This window comes from Pungitius pungitius, chromosome 2, assembly GCF_949316345.1.
Source record: "Pungitius pungitius chromosome 2, fPunPun2.1, whole genome shotgun sequence".
NCBI lineage: Eukaryota > Metazoa > Chordata > Actinopteri > Perciformes > Gasterosteidae > Pungitius > Pungitius pungitius.
In genome coordinates, this window is record NC_084901.1 from 33,594,642 (window position 1) to 33,613,241 (window position 18,600).

The following is an 18,600-nucleotide window of genomic DNA, read 5'->3' on the forward strand; positions in this document are numbered from 1 at the left end:
TGAATATTTGATGAAGCCATTCCAAATGTTTCCATGCCAATGCCCAACTTCACTGCTTTTGTTTTGTTATTATAAACTTAGTTTTTTTTTACTTCAAACGGATGAACTGATAATAGTTGCTGATCTGATTGTCATTTTAATACACGTTTATAGAGGACTTATAGACCCTTGTTGAGGTATTGGAGTGAACAACAAACTGGACAAAACAGCAGTTTTTGTAAACTTTAATGTGAAAAATCAAACAGACTGCTAAGATCAATATACATATATTGATACAATGTTAATGGCCAGTAGTTCTATTCAGCTGCAATTGTGATTTTTGAACAATGTTGTTAGAAGTCTGCAGTCCATGAGATGGAGATAGGTGACCAAAGAAAAAAAAAAAAAAACTGCCCCCTCTGAAGTCCTCCTAATCATCGTCGCGTGGTGTACAAAAGAAAGGACTGATTACTCTAAATTGAAATAAAAAAAACAAAAAAATACAAAACTTTGGTCTGCTTTCCTTCTCTGGCTGCTTCATAAATTCATCAGAGCCCTGGTGGGCAGAAGCAATCAGCTGTTCTAAAAACTCCAACCACAAAGAAAAGTCTATTAACATAGGTCAACCTTGCTCCTATTTAAGAAAAATAATATCAACGTCATGAAAATAGGAAAGTTATCCCAGAACTCGCATTATGTCACTTACATGGAAGCTGAGCCTCGGCTCCAAAGGAAAGTCAGCGTTTACCTCCTAAACTCTGACATCTTACATTTACAATGAAAACAGAGCAAACACACGGACCTTAAATACAGACTTAATCCCAAAAAATTATAATTGGAAAACAACTAGACAAGTCTGAGCGTACTGTGTGACAGCGATAAAGGACTTCCTTCATCAGAGCGCTGACTAGCCCCTCCCCAAATGAAATGGTCTTTCCCCAAAACCCAGACCGTCGCTGCCCCAAAGGAACCTACACTCGAGCTTTGTACTCTGCAGCCTGTACTTCAGTGTGCAGGTATCTAATGTATACGGTGTGTGCCTGTGTGTACGATGTGGAGTGGCTGGTTATTCTGGGATGACATTAAGTGAGGAACTATGGGCGTCCTAGTTTAGGTTCGTGGGCCTTCAGTGTCCCAACAGCATCCTTCACTGCATGATAGATGATGTTCTTCACCTGAAAGAAAAAAGAAAGCAACGATGCATCACACTGACCAGTTATTTTTTACATTCTGCCACATTCATGTAGCAAATATTCTATAAATGACATCAGTTGTCTATCAATTTCCATTAGTTGATACTTTTTAATTGAATTACTCTAAGAAAGGAATGAGCCTGGTCTGAATGAATCGCTCTCTCCACAATCCAGCCGTACAAGCATACGTTTTTAAAAACTAGATCACTTGATAACATACGCGTTTCATTGTTGTGACACTGAAAAACGAGACGCGAGAGAAAAGCACACCAACCTGGAGCTTGTCTTCGTGGTTCGTGTGAGTAGTGGACAGGTGTCTGAACTCTTGGGTCAGTCTGAAGCAGTGTCTTACATGCTCAGGAGACACAAAGTCCTCTGCCACCTTGATACAGCTGTACAGGTTGTGAACCTAGAGAAGAGGCGCAGAAAAAAAAAAAACATGTTATGGAAGTAAGATCGTGATGCGTCTGGAATCCTCTAAATAAAAGGATTCCCATAAACAAGGCCTCCTAGCTGTAACCCAAACATGTGTGACCTGGTGTGGAGCTCCAGCTGGGATAAACACAGCATCTCCTAAGAACTGTACGATGGCCCATCCCTGGACGCCGTATTCTTCATAGAGCCTGCGCCGCAGCACCTGGTCCAGGTACCAGCTCTGGTCGTGTATGGGGTCGTGGTCCGGAGGGTTCTCTTGACCCTGCTCTTCTCCCACCTTACACAGAAAATCCTCCATTAATCAGAACCACACTACAACATAGTCACTGTCCAGGTGGTAGGATAAAGGATGTAGTGGATTCAGATGAACAACTTTTGTATGTGGTCTTCAATGAAGGAAGGTTGAAAGGGAATTCATCAAATGCGTCACTGTCTTCGTGAGGGCCGTCGAGTTTGAGGATTAAATGTTTTACAAGCTCAGCCGAGGATACTGCACTCAAGTAGGATGATAATTGCTGACCTTGCGGAGAAGTTCTCTGATCTTCTCAGCATCCTTGGCAGCGTAGATGTGCCAGAGAGCTCCAGGTTTCTCCTTTGCCTCGTACACCCGTCTCTTTGTCATGTCATCCACATCACCCTCCTCAATAGTGGTCATGACCTCTGGAGAACCAAAAAAACACAACAAAACACACACGCACGCACACACACCCACACACACAGATACACACGGCACCAGAGAATCATCAGCCGTGTTTTTTTAATAATGATCATTCTTTTCATACTCATGGGTTTGGAGCTGTGATTGCAACTGTCTCAACATTAAGTTAATCTCGGATTAATTCCAGTTTGATTGAAAATCAAAGTTTCTCATTTTCAGAGCATGATTCTTAAATATCTTAATGTAAGTACATCAATTCTTCTGTTTGACAAAGAGGCAAAGCTGTTCTCAACTGGTGGCTCGTTACTCAGTATTGGGTCCATTTGATTAAAACATAAGCTTGTGGGCCATTAACAGTTTCATTCTGCAGGGCACTGATTTACCACAGCTTCACAAACATCCCAAGCATTTAATACATAAAATGCCATAACAGTTTTGGAATTGTAAATCATACATTTTGAGAAGCTGATTAAAATGGTTCAAATTGTCAAAGTGACTTAAGATGAATGGGGCTTGTGTTGCTGGACCAGTTGAGAACCACTGGGGCAAAGAAAGGGACCGGTCACAGACAATCACATCTACTGACAAAACGTCCACATCCACGGCGCCAGGTTAATCAGACAAAGCAGCAAACTGTACAGCCAGAAAATATACTGAACACTCAATTATATTACAGATCGATTACTTATTCAGAAAGACTCCATTCTCATTACTTTGGGTCAGTGGCCCTTTACCTGCTCAGTTTGTCTTTGCTACCTAACCATGCGTACACATGTCAAGCAATATATATATTAACATGTTCTAGATAACATTTGTGTGTGCGTGATGCATTTCTTATTATCACTCTTTCAGACTGTTAAATGTGTGTTTGTGTCACTGTGTGAAAGGAAGCCTGCGAGGGAATAGGGACGCCGATTCTAGATGGCCCTCTGTGACACATTGCCCCCCACCGTGTAAGGACCAGAGCACAGCTCTATATTGTGTGCAAATTTAGTGACAATTTGGGGATTTTCCGTTTTTTTTATTGACCTGACCATAAAAGTACGCTTTACCCAACGCAGAAATCTACAAAGTAGAAGAAATGTAGGATCGCCACACAGCACCACGGAATTTGAATTGCCATTGAAGTTGTTAATAAAGTTTTACAAAACATGTAGAAGAGAACAGAAACCATCAGATGTGTCCCAGTGCTCTGGCCCAGACAGCACAGATAAAAACAGAAGGATGGGGTGGAGGAGTGGAGTTAGTCAAAAAGAAGGTCATGCTACTTAAGTGATACAATTGAAAGTCTACAGACCTTTGCGTCCATTGATTTCTGCCTCTGAGAAAGAGAAATGTTGTCATAATGTAAATGAGTGAGAAAAGTTGTTTTTTCTCAGTGTCCCATCCTGGAGCAACTTAAACAGTAAAAGCATGATGTTCCGGAAACGGCTGTGACAATAATCTTTAAGAGGTTCAGGTGCACTGTTTGAAAACAGGTTCTCTGTTGGATTGGGTATGGAGAAGAAATAAAAATAAAAAAACATTCACATGTAAACGAACAAGACAGAGTGTTTAACTCCACTGACCTTGCCCTGGGTCTCCCTCTATCTGAGGGATACCAACGTAGACCATGACGTTGACAGCATCAGAGACATCCAGGTGGAGATTGGTGGTTCCCACTTTCCTGTCTTCAGATGAGGTCAAGCCTGAAGGAAAGAAAGGCACAGATATCTATGGATGTAACAGAGGAAGGGCCAGGCAGGTTATGGGGGTCTCAGTTAGTGGGCAGGGACCAATCTTCTCACCATAGGCGTTGTACATCTTCGGTCCAAGGTCAGGGCGCACAAAGAAGTTGGGCAGACGGGCAGCAAGGTTCAAACGTCCGTCTCTTTTTGTGTACTCGGGCAACGGCAGGTTGTCCATCAGATCGTCAAAGCTGCCAAAAGAATTAAACAATCACAAAACACATAAGACTCACAAATGTCCTTTGTAAAAATGGTGGGTAATTACACAAACAACAAGCAAAAGCCATCTTTCTTCACTATTTCAATCACTCCCAAAAGAAACAGACAAATTATGGTGGACATTTAACATTGTCAGCTTATGCGATTACATTGAGATGCCAAATGAGTTACAAATCATAGAAAGTGAAAACTAATAATCTGACATGGATAAATTCACCTTTTTCAATTGGTAAGAAATGTCATTAACAGGTTGCATATGTGCAAATCTATTGTTTGGATGAAATATATTGATGAATCTCTTTTGGTGGATAACCTCAGATGAATTATTTTATGTAATTAGTAAGAAACAGTTGTAAATCACTCTTGGGATGAAGCCTCAGGTAGTGAGCCTGGACCACATCAGAGGCCACGTGTTTGTGGGTGCCTCACCGTGTGGGCATCATGTCCCTGAAGTCTTCACCTGGCGGCCAATCCTTTAACTTCAACACCATGGGCTGGCCCTCCGCATCTTGCAGTCGCTCTGCATTTACAGAAAAACACATTAGCCCAAATTTATGAAATAAAACGTGTGCATCAATTAAATCAATCCAATGACAAATAAGAACAATCAGAGAAAGACTGCACTCACTAGAGATAACCTGGAAGCCGTCCCAGAAGTCTCGCACCTTCACATCAGAGATGATAGCACAGTTTCTACAGTTGACCAGGTCTACGTCCTGGTCTCCAAACTCCCTACTGAAGGCATGCGGCTGCCATAATTCACTTTTCAGCCGTTTATGTATCCCGGACACCAACACGGGCTAGAAACAAGAGAAGAGATCAGACGCTGAAGTTGCACCCTGTGCATCTCGCTCGGTTCGCTCCGTCACGTTGCTTCCACAGATGACTGTTTTCCTCTTACTTGTCCCTGCTTCCAGCACTCTCTGAAGATCTTCCAGTTGTTGCTGTTGCTGGGATCCTGTAGGCATAGGAGCCGTCCGTCACAGAGCCAGGAATGCGAGGTATGTGGTTCCAGAACACTGAGGCCCATTACTCCGTCTTTACGGCTGCCCAAAACGCCGAGCTCGCCGCCCTCAGACGCCCCGGTCCGACGGCCTTCGGCCTTCTTGGTCTCCACAACTGAGGCGATGATGTGATCCAGGAAGTTTGGGAGGCTGCTCTTCAGCTTGTCACTCTGACAGACAAGATAAACATTGTTTTATTACCCAGCTATGCGTTTGTACCTCCAAGAAAAGAACAGGTGGTTTCAACCAAAGTGAATGCTCTGCTTCATAATCAATTATCACTAACCAAAGAATTCTTAACATTTTAACTGATCGTTGTATAGAATGTTTGTGTTGACAGACTGTGATTAGCTTTAAATTGAGGTGTTTTCCGGTTCTTGAGGCATAGCTTTTTCTAACACTAGTTTTCTACCTACCCCTGCTGAGGTAAAGACAGAGGGGAATGGCACCCCACTCTCTCCAGGCCCCTGGGGGAGTTTTCCCGGTCCAGAGTTGAGCAGATCCCGGAGACTGGACCCCTCAGGTTTGGATTGGGCCATGCTGGAGCCCAGTAGCAGACTGTTGAACAGCTTGGGACTGGAAGCAGAAGGCTTTGACAGGGCACTGAGGGAGTCCAGGCCAAAGGGAGGCCTGCTGTCTCGACTCATCATGGAGCGAAATGAACCGGATTCTGGGAGAAGATGGCGAGAAGATGGGGACGTAACTTCAGCTTAAATATTGATTTAAACTCAATCATTAGCTTGCATTGACTCCGCGTTTCCCCTCTCCTACTTACCCTTTGTGTCATCCTTGGCTTTTTGTGTGGCCAAGTCTGCCAGCCAGTGCAGAGCAGAGCTGTTGCCCTCTCCTGGTGAGCGGGACTCCTTGGCAGAGGACTGGGTGAGGTTGCAGGGGGAGGTTGTACCACTGGCTGAGTTACTGACACTGCCCACACTTTCTCCTCCCCCACTGTCTGATGGCGCTGCTATTTGTGTAGTTTCTGTTTTAATGGCTGATGTTTCTCCCTCTGATTTGGGGGTGGTGCCAATACCAGGAGCCGCACCTGCGAGGATTCCACTACTACTTGTAGTAGTGGACTGCTGATACAAGCACAACCAGACATTAGTATCAAATAGAAAGTGTAATGCAGAGGTAGAGAACTAAAAATATGTGATGTGGCACAACAGTACCTGTGAAATGCCATTGGGGGCACTAGGGCGTACTAGAGGTTTAGTGTGTCGACTGGTACAGGGACAATTGGCCTTGATACCCCATTTACCTCTCGCCGAGTGCACCATGTCACCTATGTTGTAAAGCGCTAAAAGGAGAATATAACCAATAATTACTCCTACAACTACTTGCCAAGCGTGAGGATAGATTCATGATCCAATCATATGGTGAATGTTACCTGTCCCAGGTATAATCTGAGTAGGCATAAGGTTCTGTGGCTCATGAGGTTGGCCTTTGGCACACTTCAACCAAGAGAAAACCTCATCATCTGGACCGTCATCTACGTCTGGAAAAAAAGGATCATCAAGAATAAATAATAAATAATTCTTTCTATTATTTTAGGTTAATAATTAATCAATGTCATTCAGTATTGACTCACCCTCCCTTGGCCTGTTCCTGCGGAGCCGGTAGCAGTCCAGACAAACTCCGAAGCCACACTTGCGACACACCCAGTGAATGTTAAACAAGGTGGTCTCACACACGTCACACATCTCCCTGACACCTCGCACGGCACGTTTCCACGCCACTTTCTCTGAGGGATGAACAAAAAAGTACACAGTTATACACAGAAAAAATAATTGACACACTGAGACCGAATGTACGAGCGGAAAAAAAACATTCAAAGTGAATGAAATTATGTCTTTATACTCACGGTGAGGTTCCACCATCATCATGGCCTCCTTTTCAGACATGACCAACTGGCAGAACTGGTCTCCCACATTGGCCAGGATGTACTTGGATGTATCAAGGTCAAGGCCTTCTTGCACAGCTGGCGCAGGTAGCCACAGACCCATTGCCATGGAATCGCTCTGCTGGGGACTCAGGAAGCCCTCGACGCGCAGTACACCTTTACGAGTGAAAGCCAACCTGGTCATGGGGTAAAACCATGAAAGTTGATTGATGACTGCTTCCTCCAATCCTATGACTCAATGACTTCCTCTGTAAAGCTCAAATGCACACAGCAAAGACAATGAGCAGCAAAAGTATATAAACGCGTACCTTCTGAAGTGGAAGAACCGACAGGACACATTTGGGTCGTGGTCATCATCGCTATCTTCGCCTGTAGTACGATATTTACGGTAGCGCTCCAGGCGGCACTCACGGCACTTGTGCAAGTGAGGGGCCACATTGATGCAGGAGCCATCCTGGAGGAAGGACTCACCAGACTGCTTTAGACGACGCACCTTGCTCTGGTCTTTTAGTACGGACTGGCCCACTGCAGGAGAAAAAAAAATGTCTTAATGATATTTTTTTTAACTTTTCAACAACAACGAGAAAGAGCGGGCGAGACTTACCTTTGAAAGGCTTGTTACGAGGACGGCTTTTAGCGACTCCTTGGATCTTTGTTTTCTGCAACGTTGCCCCATCCTTGGCAGGGTGAAGTGGTCCTCCTGGGATTTGGCCTTTCTCAGGGACCTCCTCGTTCTCACTCAGGTCCGAGAGGTCACTGTTGCAGCTGGAGTCTGAGTCCCGTTTTGACAGCTGACCTCTTTCCTCCAGGCTAAACTTCTGAGACAGGCTCTGGTCAAAGGACACAGGCGCCTCCTCCATTCCACCGGGGCCAGTGCTTACAAACACGGGGCAGCCTGACGTGGATGTGGGACCCTCCCCAACGTCGAATTCCTCCTTTACCACAGTCCCATCACTTTGTGACCTCTGTGATGAAGTCATCGCTGCAGAGGAGGAAGAGCTTGGTGAAGCAGCTGCTGAGAGTACTGGGAAGGAGGAAGCCAGAAACCCCTTAGGTGGCTCGGCCATAGTGAAAAGGTTGGGCTTGCCTTCTGAGGCAGGCCCGCCGGTCTGTGGCTCTGCCCCAGTGAGGCCAGCAAAGGACGTGTGGGAGGTTTTGTCCCCATATGCCAAAAATGGATTAGCCGGCTCCTTGGGGGCCTGCAGGAAAAGGTTCTGATGGCTATCTGAAGTGTTAAAAGCAGATTGCAGCCCTAAGCCCCCCACAGAAGTCCCATTATTACTGCTCTTCTTAAAAGTACTTAGAGGAGCTCCGACATTTAGACTAGAACCTCTTCCTCCTGCAGAGCCCCCCGCGCCCTGGAAGGCCAAAGACGATTTGTTGAGCACACCATTTCCCGACGGATGGTTCTCAGGCACTTTGGGCTGCTCAGGCTTTTTCAGGCCTTCGGCGGAAGTTGCCGGCTTGAAAAGGCTCGGGGGCTCTTTACTCAAGCTTTCAGACACGGCGGTGAAGTAATTGGTGTCCTTGGACTGCGTCGGACCGGCAGCCAGGCTCGGGCTGGGTCCTGAATTCATGCACTGGAAAAACAAGTTTTGGTCTTGTTGGGATTGAGCCTCGTTATTCGTCCCGCCAAAGCCAAAGCCGAACGGCCTGGAAGTGTCTTGGGAGGCCGTCGTAGCGGTAGGCGCTCCATTGGTCTGAGAGGTAACATCTCCAAATACACAAGCAGTCGGCACAGTCTTGGGCAAACAGAAGCCTGGTGCAGTTTTGGAGCCCTGGGAAGCAAAACAACGAAGGCATATTTATAACAGAAACAAAATTGGGATGACTTACGGCCAAACATGATGCTGGTGAACACATGGATCGTCTTACCTCAGTCTGACTTCCCCAGGTGGGGGCTTTAGGACTAAAACCCACGGACGCCGAAAGGGCCACATTGGGGCCGCTGTCATGCGACCAGGAAATGGTGACAGGCCCCGGGGAAACAAGAGCAGCGGTTTTGGAATAAGCGGATTGGGAGGCCTCCTCTCGGTCCGGCTGGGGCGATTGGGAGGCCTTGGGGGGCGGAGCTCCCGGCACCAGGCTCGGCATCTGGCCTAGGGAGGGGAAAGATGTGGTGGAAAAGGGAGAGGGGGCTGGCTTGAGTGGGGGAGGGGTAGGGGTGTGAGTCACCAGGGTGGTGGAATCCGCCGCACCTTGCGTGGGGAGCGAGCGCCCGTTTTCTTTGACATGGGAAGGATGACGCGGCGCGGCGTTGGACTGGTCCATCTGCAGCGACGAGACGGTATTGGGGGACGACGCGCTTCCGTTTTTGGTCGTGCTACTGACCCTTTCGGCAGAGTCTCCTCCCCAGATCCCCGGCCCTTCTGCTGCCATTTTGTTGGAATCGCCACAGTTTTGCCCGTCAGCTGCCAGGTCTCCCGCTCCTTTAAAACGCTTCAAGTTCAAGTCATCATCGTCTTCGGAGGCAGTCCGACGTCTGCGTCCGCTGTCACCCTTCATCGTTTCACTGTCCTTCCTCCGCCGGCCATTCTTACCCAGCTAAAGGGAAGGAAGTGCACAGGTTCTTAAGCTGGAATTACTTGAGGCTTTGATAAATATATACTACACAGTAATCCAAAGTAATCATTCCCCAGGGGGGAAAGTTGTGTACAATTCAGTGCAGCCAATCAGTATAGATACAGCGGGTGAAATAAGTATTGAACACGTCACCATTCTTCTCAGTAAATATATTTCTAAAGGAGCTATTGACATGACATTTTCACCAAGTAATACATACATACAAAGACACCAAAACAAAGAAGTTATGCGTAATAATGTGAAATGACACAGGGAAAAAGTATTGAACACATGAACAAAGGGAGGTGCAAAAATGTATGGAAACTATCAGTAATTAAAAAGCAATCCAGAACCTTGTCAGTGCAAATTAATATCAGCTGGTTCACAAAAAGGTCTCATTGCCAAGGTGTCACACATCACACATCCCATGATGGGTAAAAGCAAAGAGCTTCCCCAAGACCTTCACAACCTAATGGTTGCAAAACACAATGATGGCGTTGGTTACAGGTGCATTTCTGAGCTCCTGAATGTTCCAGCACTGTTGGGGCCATAATACGGAAGTGGAAAGACAATCATTTCACCATAAGTTTGTTTCGACCAGATACTCCTCTCAAGATTTCTGACAGAGGAGTGAAAAGAAGTAAAAGTTGTCCAAGAGCCAAGGACCACTTGGGCTTCAAAAAGACCTGCAATTAGCAGGTACTGTTGTCTCAAAGAGAACAGTAAGTAATGCTTTCCACCACCATGGCCTGTGTGCACGCTCACCACACAGGACTCCAATGATGGAAAAAACCCATGTTGAAGCATGTTTAAAGTTTGCTGCACAACATTTGGAAAAGCCAGTGAAATACTGTGAGAATGTAGTGTGGTTTGGATGCCATAATACACACCATTTTTAGAGGAGAAAGGGCACTGCACATTACCCTAAAAACACCATACCAACAGTGGAGTTTGGAGGTGGGAACATCATGTGTGGGGCTGCTTTTCAGCAAATGGTACTGGCAAACTTCACATAATTGAAGGAAGGAGGAATGGTAAAATATACAGAGACATTCTTGACAGAAATCTGCTGCCATCTACCAGGATGATGAAGATGAAACGAAGGTGGACATTTCAGCAAGACGATGATCCCAAACACACAGCCAAGGAAACTCAACTGGTTTCAAAGAAAGAAAATAAAGCTGCTAGAATGGCCCACAATCACCTGACTTAAATCCCATTGACAATCTATGGAAAAAACTGAAGATCAAGATTCATAGAAGAGGCCCACGGAACCTACAAGATTAGAAGACTGTGGAAGAATGGGCCCAAATCCCACCAGAGCAAAGCATGCGACTAGTTTCTCCAAACAGGAGGCATCTTGAAGCTGTTATTACCAACAAAGTATTGAATAAATATCAGTAAGCGTGTTCAATACTTTTTCTCTGTGTCATTTCACATTATTACACATAACTTTATTTCTGAACTTGTGTTTTGGTTTGTATTACATGGGTTGTTACCAACATCTGGTGAAACGTCATGTCAATAGCTTCTTTGGAAATATATTTACTGAAAAAAATGGTGACGTGTTCAATACTTATTTCACCCGCTGTAGATATGACAGTCTTACCTCCTCTGCTAGCATGACATGGATCACACGAGGATCCACCGTCTGATTTTCACCCTACAGTGAAAAAAGGAGGTATTTTAAGCAGTGTCCTTTCACAACATAGTTTGGGGAGTGCAAATGTATACAATACACTTTTCTACCTTATCTATGGTAATCTCCATAATGTGTGAGATGGGATCGTGCTGTGAGACCAGCCCTGAAGCCCAGCATTCCTCAAACTCTGGCTGGTAAACACGAACCCTGCGTCCTTGAATAGTGAACGAACCTGTGGGCAGGAACAGAGAGGGAGTAGAGAGTTACAATGTGGAAGATTTAAATGAAGTACCTCAAATAACAGACTTGTTATTTGCCTGAAAGCAAATCTCAATGTAGCAAGTTACTATTTCAACATTAGGTGACTATTTTACTCCCAGCTGACCTTCTGTTATCAAGCCAACACAATCATTTGCTATCTTTGGTATTGTGTCCCTGTTGTGTTTGGTCTACATGTTCTGCATCAGAAACCTGGTGATTCTGAGTCACTGTTAGTCCATCTGTGTCTTTAAGTTTAAGATCAAATTAATGATAATTTCAAGTAAATAAAAAAAATATGGAGAAATAAATGAAAGATGGTTAAGACACAACACAACAGAGAACACATGGAGGTGGTGAAGGTTGAGTCGTACCCTTCCTGAAAATCTCCTGCAGCTCGAAGTCTGTACGCCAGCTGTTGATGGCAGCCTGGAGTGAAGGCTGCTCCAACAGCAAAGGGTGTCTTATGTCTTTATCCACCTGCACAAGGACACAGAACACACTCTCCTGAGATGTGATCTTAGCACAGCAATGACAGGGAAACTACAGGAAAGAACATCGGCGCCAGAACTCACGGGCAACGGCGTATTTACCTTTATAGATCTAACATTTCATTTTTTAAATGGCAAAAGCAGTTACAAATGTCCAGTCCAATAAATTGTTTCTAACAATTACAAACAGTTTTGAGTATGTAAGTTGAGAAATATGAGAAATATTCTAATTATTAATGGCATTATAAAATAGTTTGAACCGTCACTGACGACAAAAATTGGTTTAAATGGTTTATAAACTAATAGCTAGTAAAAATGTTAGACTGCAATACCCAAGTACATACCTCAAACCTCTGAACAGTTTTGTTATCAGGTAGAAAATCAAAATTCTTGTTTCCAAAATACTCGACAGGTACCAACGATCCCAAACCCACTTTATCCACCAAAGAGCGGTAGACCTGAAGAAAAGAGTGGACAAAGGGAAATGGTGTCATTAACTCATTAAAGCAGATAAATACTTAATCATTTTCTTTTGTATTCAACATAAGAATGACGTTCTTATATCTAATAATGCAGATAACAGCATTAACTTCAAAATGTTATTTTTATTTTGTTATTTAAAATGACTACTGGTAAGGAATTCTAAGTAAAAAGCTTAACACTATTTGGTTGGCTTACTCCTGAAGCTCATTGTTTGTTACTCAACAGTTTACCCGGAGCAATTTCAAAGGCTGGACTCACCAGAGCGGGCCAGACCGGGGGCGATGCCGGGGCTCCAGCGGTCCCATCACTTCGACTGGCCCAAACGATGGAATCTTCCACCAACACGGCTTTCACCCCTTTGTCAAACACCTGCACCCAAGAACAGCTCTGCAGAGCATTCTCAAACTCCACAAATACCTGCAGAAAAACAAGAAGGAAGCACAACATAAACATATGGACTGTAACGCAATATAAATCTATTTCCTGGGTTATTGAAACTATGGCGATAACAAAGTAAGTACATGGGAGTATTTGCATGTTAATAACATAAAAACAGAATTGCTGCGAGCTGCGATCCGCCAGCAGACAGACAAAAGGCTCATGAGAGACATTTAGTCAACTAGCAAATCAATGCCTGGGTTTACTCAAACCAGGATGTGACTCACATGAACAAACCAACTAAAAGGATCAAAGGAAGAAGGCCTGCCAATCATTAGCTGTATAGCTGATTAATTGGCTTCAAATCAAAGACAAAGTCTTAAAATGTAGTTCTGAGGTCAGGGTGCCTTCACACGACTAAAGGATTGGAGCCAGTCCATCGGGGCGGCTTTTGCAAAACATCGCAGGGTTTCCAGGCAAAAGCGTTAAATGTGGTTGACCTCCTGCTGCACTGCTCACTCTGCTCTGTCTGAGTATTACAAACCTCTGGTTGTGGCTCTGTTTGAGCCCCGCTGAAGTGTTTTCCTCCTTCATGCTTCAAAGATATTTTAGCAATGCAAGCTCTTTGTTAATGTCAAATTAACAGAATAAAACCGGTAAGAGTTCATTTACAATGAAGAACCAATCTGCACGACGACTTTTCACTGAAGGAAAATCACAACGCTGGGCTCCATATTTGCACCATTGACTTTTAGCACCACCGGGACACCTATTTGTCCCGGATGGTCCCTCGCTCAAGCAGACATGGAGCTGCACGTTGCGCAGATACTCATGTGCTCCTTCCTTTCACTCTGCAGGCTCATTCCCCCAACCCTTGTTGGGCGTACAGCTGGTGAGACGCGTGCAAAATACTGTTTCCTGCTAAAAACTAAAGCCACAGCCCGTCGATGAATGTCTGACTGATTACAGAAAAATAGTTGGCCGATTTTGTAAGAGATGGAAAAGGAAAGGAGGAGCAAAAGTTAACCCACTTACATTTTGAGATCAACATCCAACAATGACTAAAGATAAAAGAGACCCACAAATAAAAAACCTCAAAGGTGTTTTGGGGGAAATGCAGATAACGTCCTGTCTTGGTGGACAGAAAGTTTATGACCTTTTGAAAGGATACGATTAGTGAAACACAATCTGGATATTAAGAAACACATTGTTTCACGTGGAGGTGACCAGTAGGAGCCGAGCTAGCCTCCTCCTCCTCCTCCTCCTCCTCCTCCTCTTCTGAGGAGCGTTTTACAGATGTGTGTCAACTATGTAACTCAAATCTGTGATTGTGAAGTCGAACTATTGAGTAGCCTTGAAGCATGGCTTCTTCTTTCTGCTACACGCTTACAAGAATTTAATAATCATCATCATTACGCCATTAAACAGTGTTAGAATGTGGGACACTGTAGTTTTGTCCACGTTAGCTGCGTGACAGTTGCTGTGTCATCCTGATTAAATAAACCGATCAGTACAGGCAATCAGCACAATAAGTTGGTTGCATAGCTGTGAAGCAATGGTTGGGTAATATTGTAATTGTGCAGCACACTTCCACATCGATTAAGGGTGGAGCAAAATTGTCTCGGACAAAATGACGTGATGTAGATTGTGAGACTCAAGAATTTCCCCCAATTAGATCTTCATCTGGTTGAAAGCATGTGTAATCACTTGAGATAGAAGCATACATGAGTCTGTATGTGCCTCAGAGGCGTCATTGTGTGCTGATGTGCATCCGTTTACCCAATTCTCCTCTTGAAGTAAGAGTCTGTTTGAGTTCAACTTTTAAGAGACTCTTTTTAGATGTAAAATCAGTTTTGCTTCTAGACGGAGCACCATTCATTTGGTTTATATTTGACGATGAAGTACACAGTTTTTACCCTTCACTACAAGTGTATGTGCATCTTGACCTTCCAGTAAAACAAAAAACCCTATTTCTATAACGTTCTTGACATCTTGCATAAATCATTTGCAGTGGCATCTGTGGAAAGCGTCCTTGTGCTGAAGCCCCATGTCAGCTTAAGGGTTAACACATTCTACATTAATGGCATATTTAAAAGTTTTGATTCCAGTTTTGGAACCTTCGCTGAATGTCATACTCCTCTTTGACGCGTTTCCAGTGTGCCTCGATCGAGTCCCGTGACATTACATTTTTACAAAAAGTGCTAAAACTTATTTTTAATGTGGCAGAGATGATGACGAGTGGAAATCCAAACACCTAAACATTATTATATCTCTGCTCTCTCACAATTTGAAAGCAGAATGTACATAGATGGTGTTCCTTCATAGCGCCCCAAAGACGTATGCATCAGCGAGGTTATGTTACAGACACAGCGATGGCTTTACCTTGGCGATCAATCACTGATCCAATTCCTCTATAAATATGTATTTGTTGTTGGTGAGCGACACGTAGGCTACTTTCCCTGCAAAGCTCAACCCATGCGCCATCACAATTTAGGGTGGAGATCCAAAGTATTGCTGTTTTTGGGGACACTGTTCTATATACATTTTATATTTCTAGATTTATTTTTTTCCAAAAAAAGTATTTACTGATCTTTTTTTTCTCCAACCCATTCATTCTGTTGTTATGCTAGTTTTCAAAAAGCTCATGTGACACAAGTGGTTGAGATCAATGCACATGTCTGATGTGCCATGATTGTGTATGACAAGGATATCTAATTAGGCTCAAACTCACTGAAGAGGCGTCGCCGTCCTGCTTGTTTTTATAATAGTAACAATAAGCTGTGAACTGAAGCGAAAAACATGACAACCTTCCCTGTATCCCTGGAAACAAAAGATCCAGAATGGTTTGTATCACCTTGTAGATGTTCAAGATAATGGAAAGACAGAAGAACAGTTAATCTGGCAGGAACAAATGACATCTAAGCCCCAGGTTTATTAGTGGCCCTCATTTCTCCAGTAAATATCCAGTGAGGTTATCGTGGACCTCATTGAGGTCATCGCTTCCAGGACTCTGATCGTAGCCGACCCCTCTCACCCGACATAAACTGTTTGTGCCCCTTCCATCCGGCAGAAGGCTGAGGTCCATCAGGACCAAGACAGGACTAAGACCTCCTGCCACACAAACAGTTTCTTCCCGCCGGCAGTCGGGCTCATCAACAGAACCCGGGGCCCCCTGACTGACTCTTTACTCTTTTCATGTACATGCACTTTGTCACTTTCTGTTAGCTGGTGCTTTATCTTGATCTTTATTTCTTAACTTAACCAACCCATAGCTTTAGCTTACCAACCCATAGCATATATTTGACTATATTTTATTATATTTTTATCTCTTTCCTGCACTACGTTGTCTGTTGTCATTGTCGTACTGTCTGCTAAATCAACATGTGGCAAAAACGCATTTGTCACCCTACATTATTTGAAACTAGATGATTCTAAGTCCAATAGTGTTAAGTTTAAGTAAATCACATTTGTATTGTATGTCTATTTATTTCTAAAGTGGTGTATAAATAAAAAGTGTTCATATTAAACTAATCAGAGATTATTATTAAAGTTACTTGGCATCTGCTTGCTATTGTAAGATTGTGTTCTCAAATAGTCTATTTTAGCAATGAAGCTTTCGTTTAACTTTAAGTCATCCACCGGTTTATCAAGCCAGCAAAACGTTAAATAAACAGCTTGAGAATATTCATTTACTGTATTTTTTTGTACGCGTGCTTGAATATTTAATAATCAGGAGAGTCGAAGGAATTCCTTGTTTCCCGTCATTTGAACTTGTGAGGCCTTTAAACTCAACGGACGTTAGCTACCGATGCTAAATGACAAGCTAACGCCGTTACTCAACCAAAGATTGGTTTCAACATGGTGTCAATCTAGTTATCTCTGCCGCATGTGTGTTTTAAAACAGAATGTTAGGAGGTTACTATAAATACTGGTAGAGTTTGTTAACAAGCTGAAAAAAAGCGAACAAAGCAAAGGCCATGAAATCCCCGGCCTCGAGTTTAGCTCCGCCTCACTGCCCGCAACTTGTAACGTTAGCGGGCTTATCTATGCGTGGGCTTACGTTAACTGCCAACAAACGTGCCAACATTGGCGGTGGAAAATTATCTAAAATGGGTTTGGAGGCCTAGTTAAGCGGAGATGGACATGCTTGGTCTCCACTGGCGGTGCGTTTAGCCCCGCAGAAGGGCATCTCTCGTATGTAAACACTGACCGTCAGCCCTGCAGCAGTGGTTGTTGTTGTCGTCTCTACTCCGCTAACCTCCGGGACTTGCAGGCCGATCACGCTCACCGCCCGCACCGTTCCCCGTAACCAGTCCCGGGTCCACGCTGCCTGCTCCGGCTCGGATCCGTTGGCGGACCTGCCGTCGTCAAGGAGCAAAAGAAGGCGCTTTCCTATCAGCTCAAGGGAGACCTCCATGGTTTGCTCGCAAGCTAGCTACCGTTCAGTGAGCCACCATGAACGGTGTTAACTTCTCCGCTTGGGATGGGGACCCAGGAATGCTAGACGACAAGCGGAGAATAGCTGCGGCGACTTTGTACTAATATCAACTGCACGATAGAAGCCGTTTCAAACGTTGCACGTCGCAGAGGGAGGTTATTCACTTAATCGAGATGTTATTGTCCTCGCTGCTAACCCGACTATCCTACTCTGTCCGCCATTGAGCCTTGCAACAATCAAACGCACTCCTCGTAGACAGGCACTGCGGAGATGGAGATGCAGTGTGTGGAAACAGCGCCCCCTGGCGACAGACCTGTGAATTACGTCACTGGTCACGTGGTGCTTTACAAGATGTCCCGCAGTATTAAAAGCGAGGACTTTGTTTCTTAATTGAACAATTCATGACGTACATTTTCAGAAATGATAAATAAGAAACAGCCATATACAAAAACTCCAACCAAGGTGTCACAAGGGCAGCCGCGGAAGATAAACATATATAATATAACATTCGTTTTGGAGAAACGTCAATAAATTATTCAAAATAACTACTAGCGTTATATATTAAAAGCAGTGCATGTTCCAACGGCATTTTTTATGTCACAGCATTTAGGTAAATTAAATTATTTGTAAAAGAAACCCACCAAAACAAATAGTACTTTGGCTTGTAGGCTAATGTAATTGGGCAAGAATAATCAATCAATGTATGAAATACACCCTGATATACACCCTTCCCTCAAATTTCATGTCATAGGTAAAAAATCCAAATATAGCAGGTTGTGATTGTGGGGACTACTACGACTAATATAATGTTAAATCACTTGAAATGAAATAATGTATTTGATCAATTGGGCCGCACAGTGGTGGGAGTAGTATTGTTGTTTGTTGATGGTAACCACTAGGAGGTGGTACACCGCTACAAACTATGCAAGACAGGGCAGTGGTGGGTCTGCTCAGTATGTCCAGGGTTGTTCTGCCTTAGTGAGTTACTATCATCCCTATCAGAAGAAAGGTTGATATACATTCATTTCATTTTTCATCATTTTATATAGAGGCCACCACAAAGAAAGTAGGACTGGGATCATGACGGACTGAATCATCAAAGGTTGAGTGATATTGTGGAATAAATATAATGTTAATGTATACATGTGTAAAACTGTGAGCTAATGATCCCTCTGGCCCCGGACACAAACTCTTGAGCCCCTTCCCTCTGGCAGCAGGCTGCGCTCCATCAGG

General features: G+C 44.0%; 1 protein-coding gene across 4 annotated transcripts; it reads right to left on the reverse strand.

The window, feature by feature from the left end:
- Positions 1 to 208: 208 nt before the first annotated feature.
- Positions 209 to 17,649, reverse strand: kdm3b (lysine (K)-specific demethylase 3B). 4 transcript variants are annotated; one of them, XM_037459718.2, is made up of 26 exons: positions 17,140 to 17,648; positions 12,810 to 12,968; positions 12,413 to 12,526; positions 11,952 to 12,057; positions 11,427 to 11,551; positions 11,287 to 11,340; positions 9,314 to 9,659; positions 8,991 to 9,214; positions 7,720 to 8,893; positions 7,424 to 7,640; positions 7,077 to 7,291; positions 6,804 to 6,956; positions 6,603 to 6,710; positions 6,385 to 6,512; positions 5,991 to 6,294; positions 5,632 to 5,885; positions 5,113 to 5,385; positions 4,840 to 5,011; positions 4,641 to 4,731; positions 4,053 to 4,183; positions 3,834 to 3,953; positions 3,563 to 3,586; positions 2,128 to 2,267; positions 1,708 to 1,884; positions 1,447 to 1,581; positions 209 to 1,154 (listed from the first exon to the last, which is right to left on the reverse strand). In XM_037459718.2, exons 1-26 carry the CDS (start codon positions 17,344 to 17,346, stop codon positions 1,074 to 1,076), a joined length of 5,232 nt encoding a protein of 1,743 aa, XP_037315615.2. In that variant the 5' UTR covers positions 17,347 to 17,648; the 3' UTR covers positions 209 to 1,073. The 4 variants fall into 4 exon arrangements, with proteins under 4 accessions (XP_037315615.2, XP_037315613.2, XP_037315612.2 ...); XM_037459716.2 differs by having other exon boundaries at positions 5,991 to 6,291; positions 8,991 to 9,659; XM_037459715.2 differs by having other exon boundaries at positions 8,991 to 9,659.
- Positions 17,650 to 18,600: the final 951 nt, after the last annotated feature.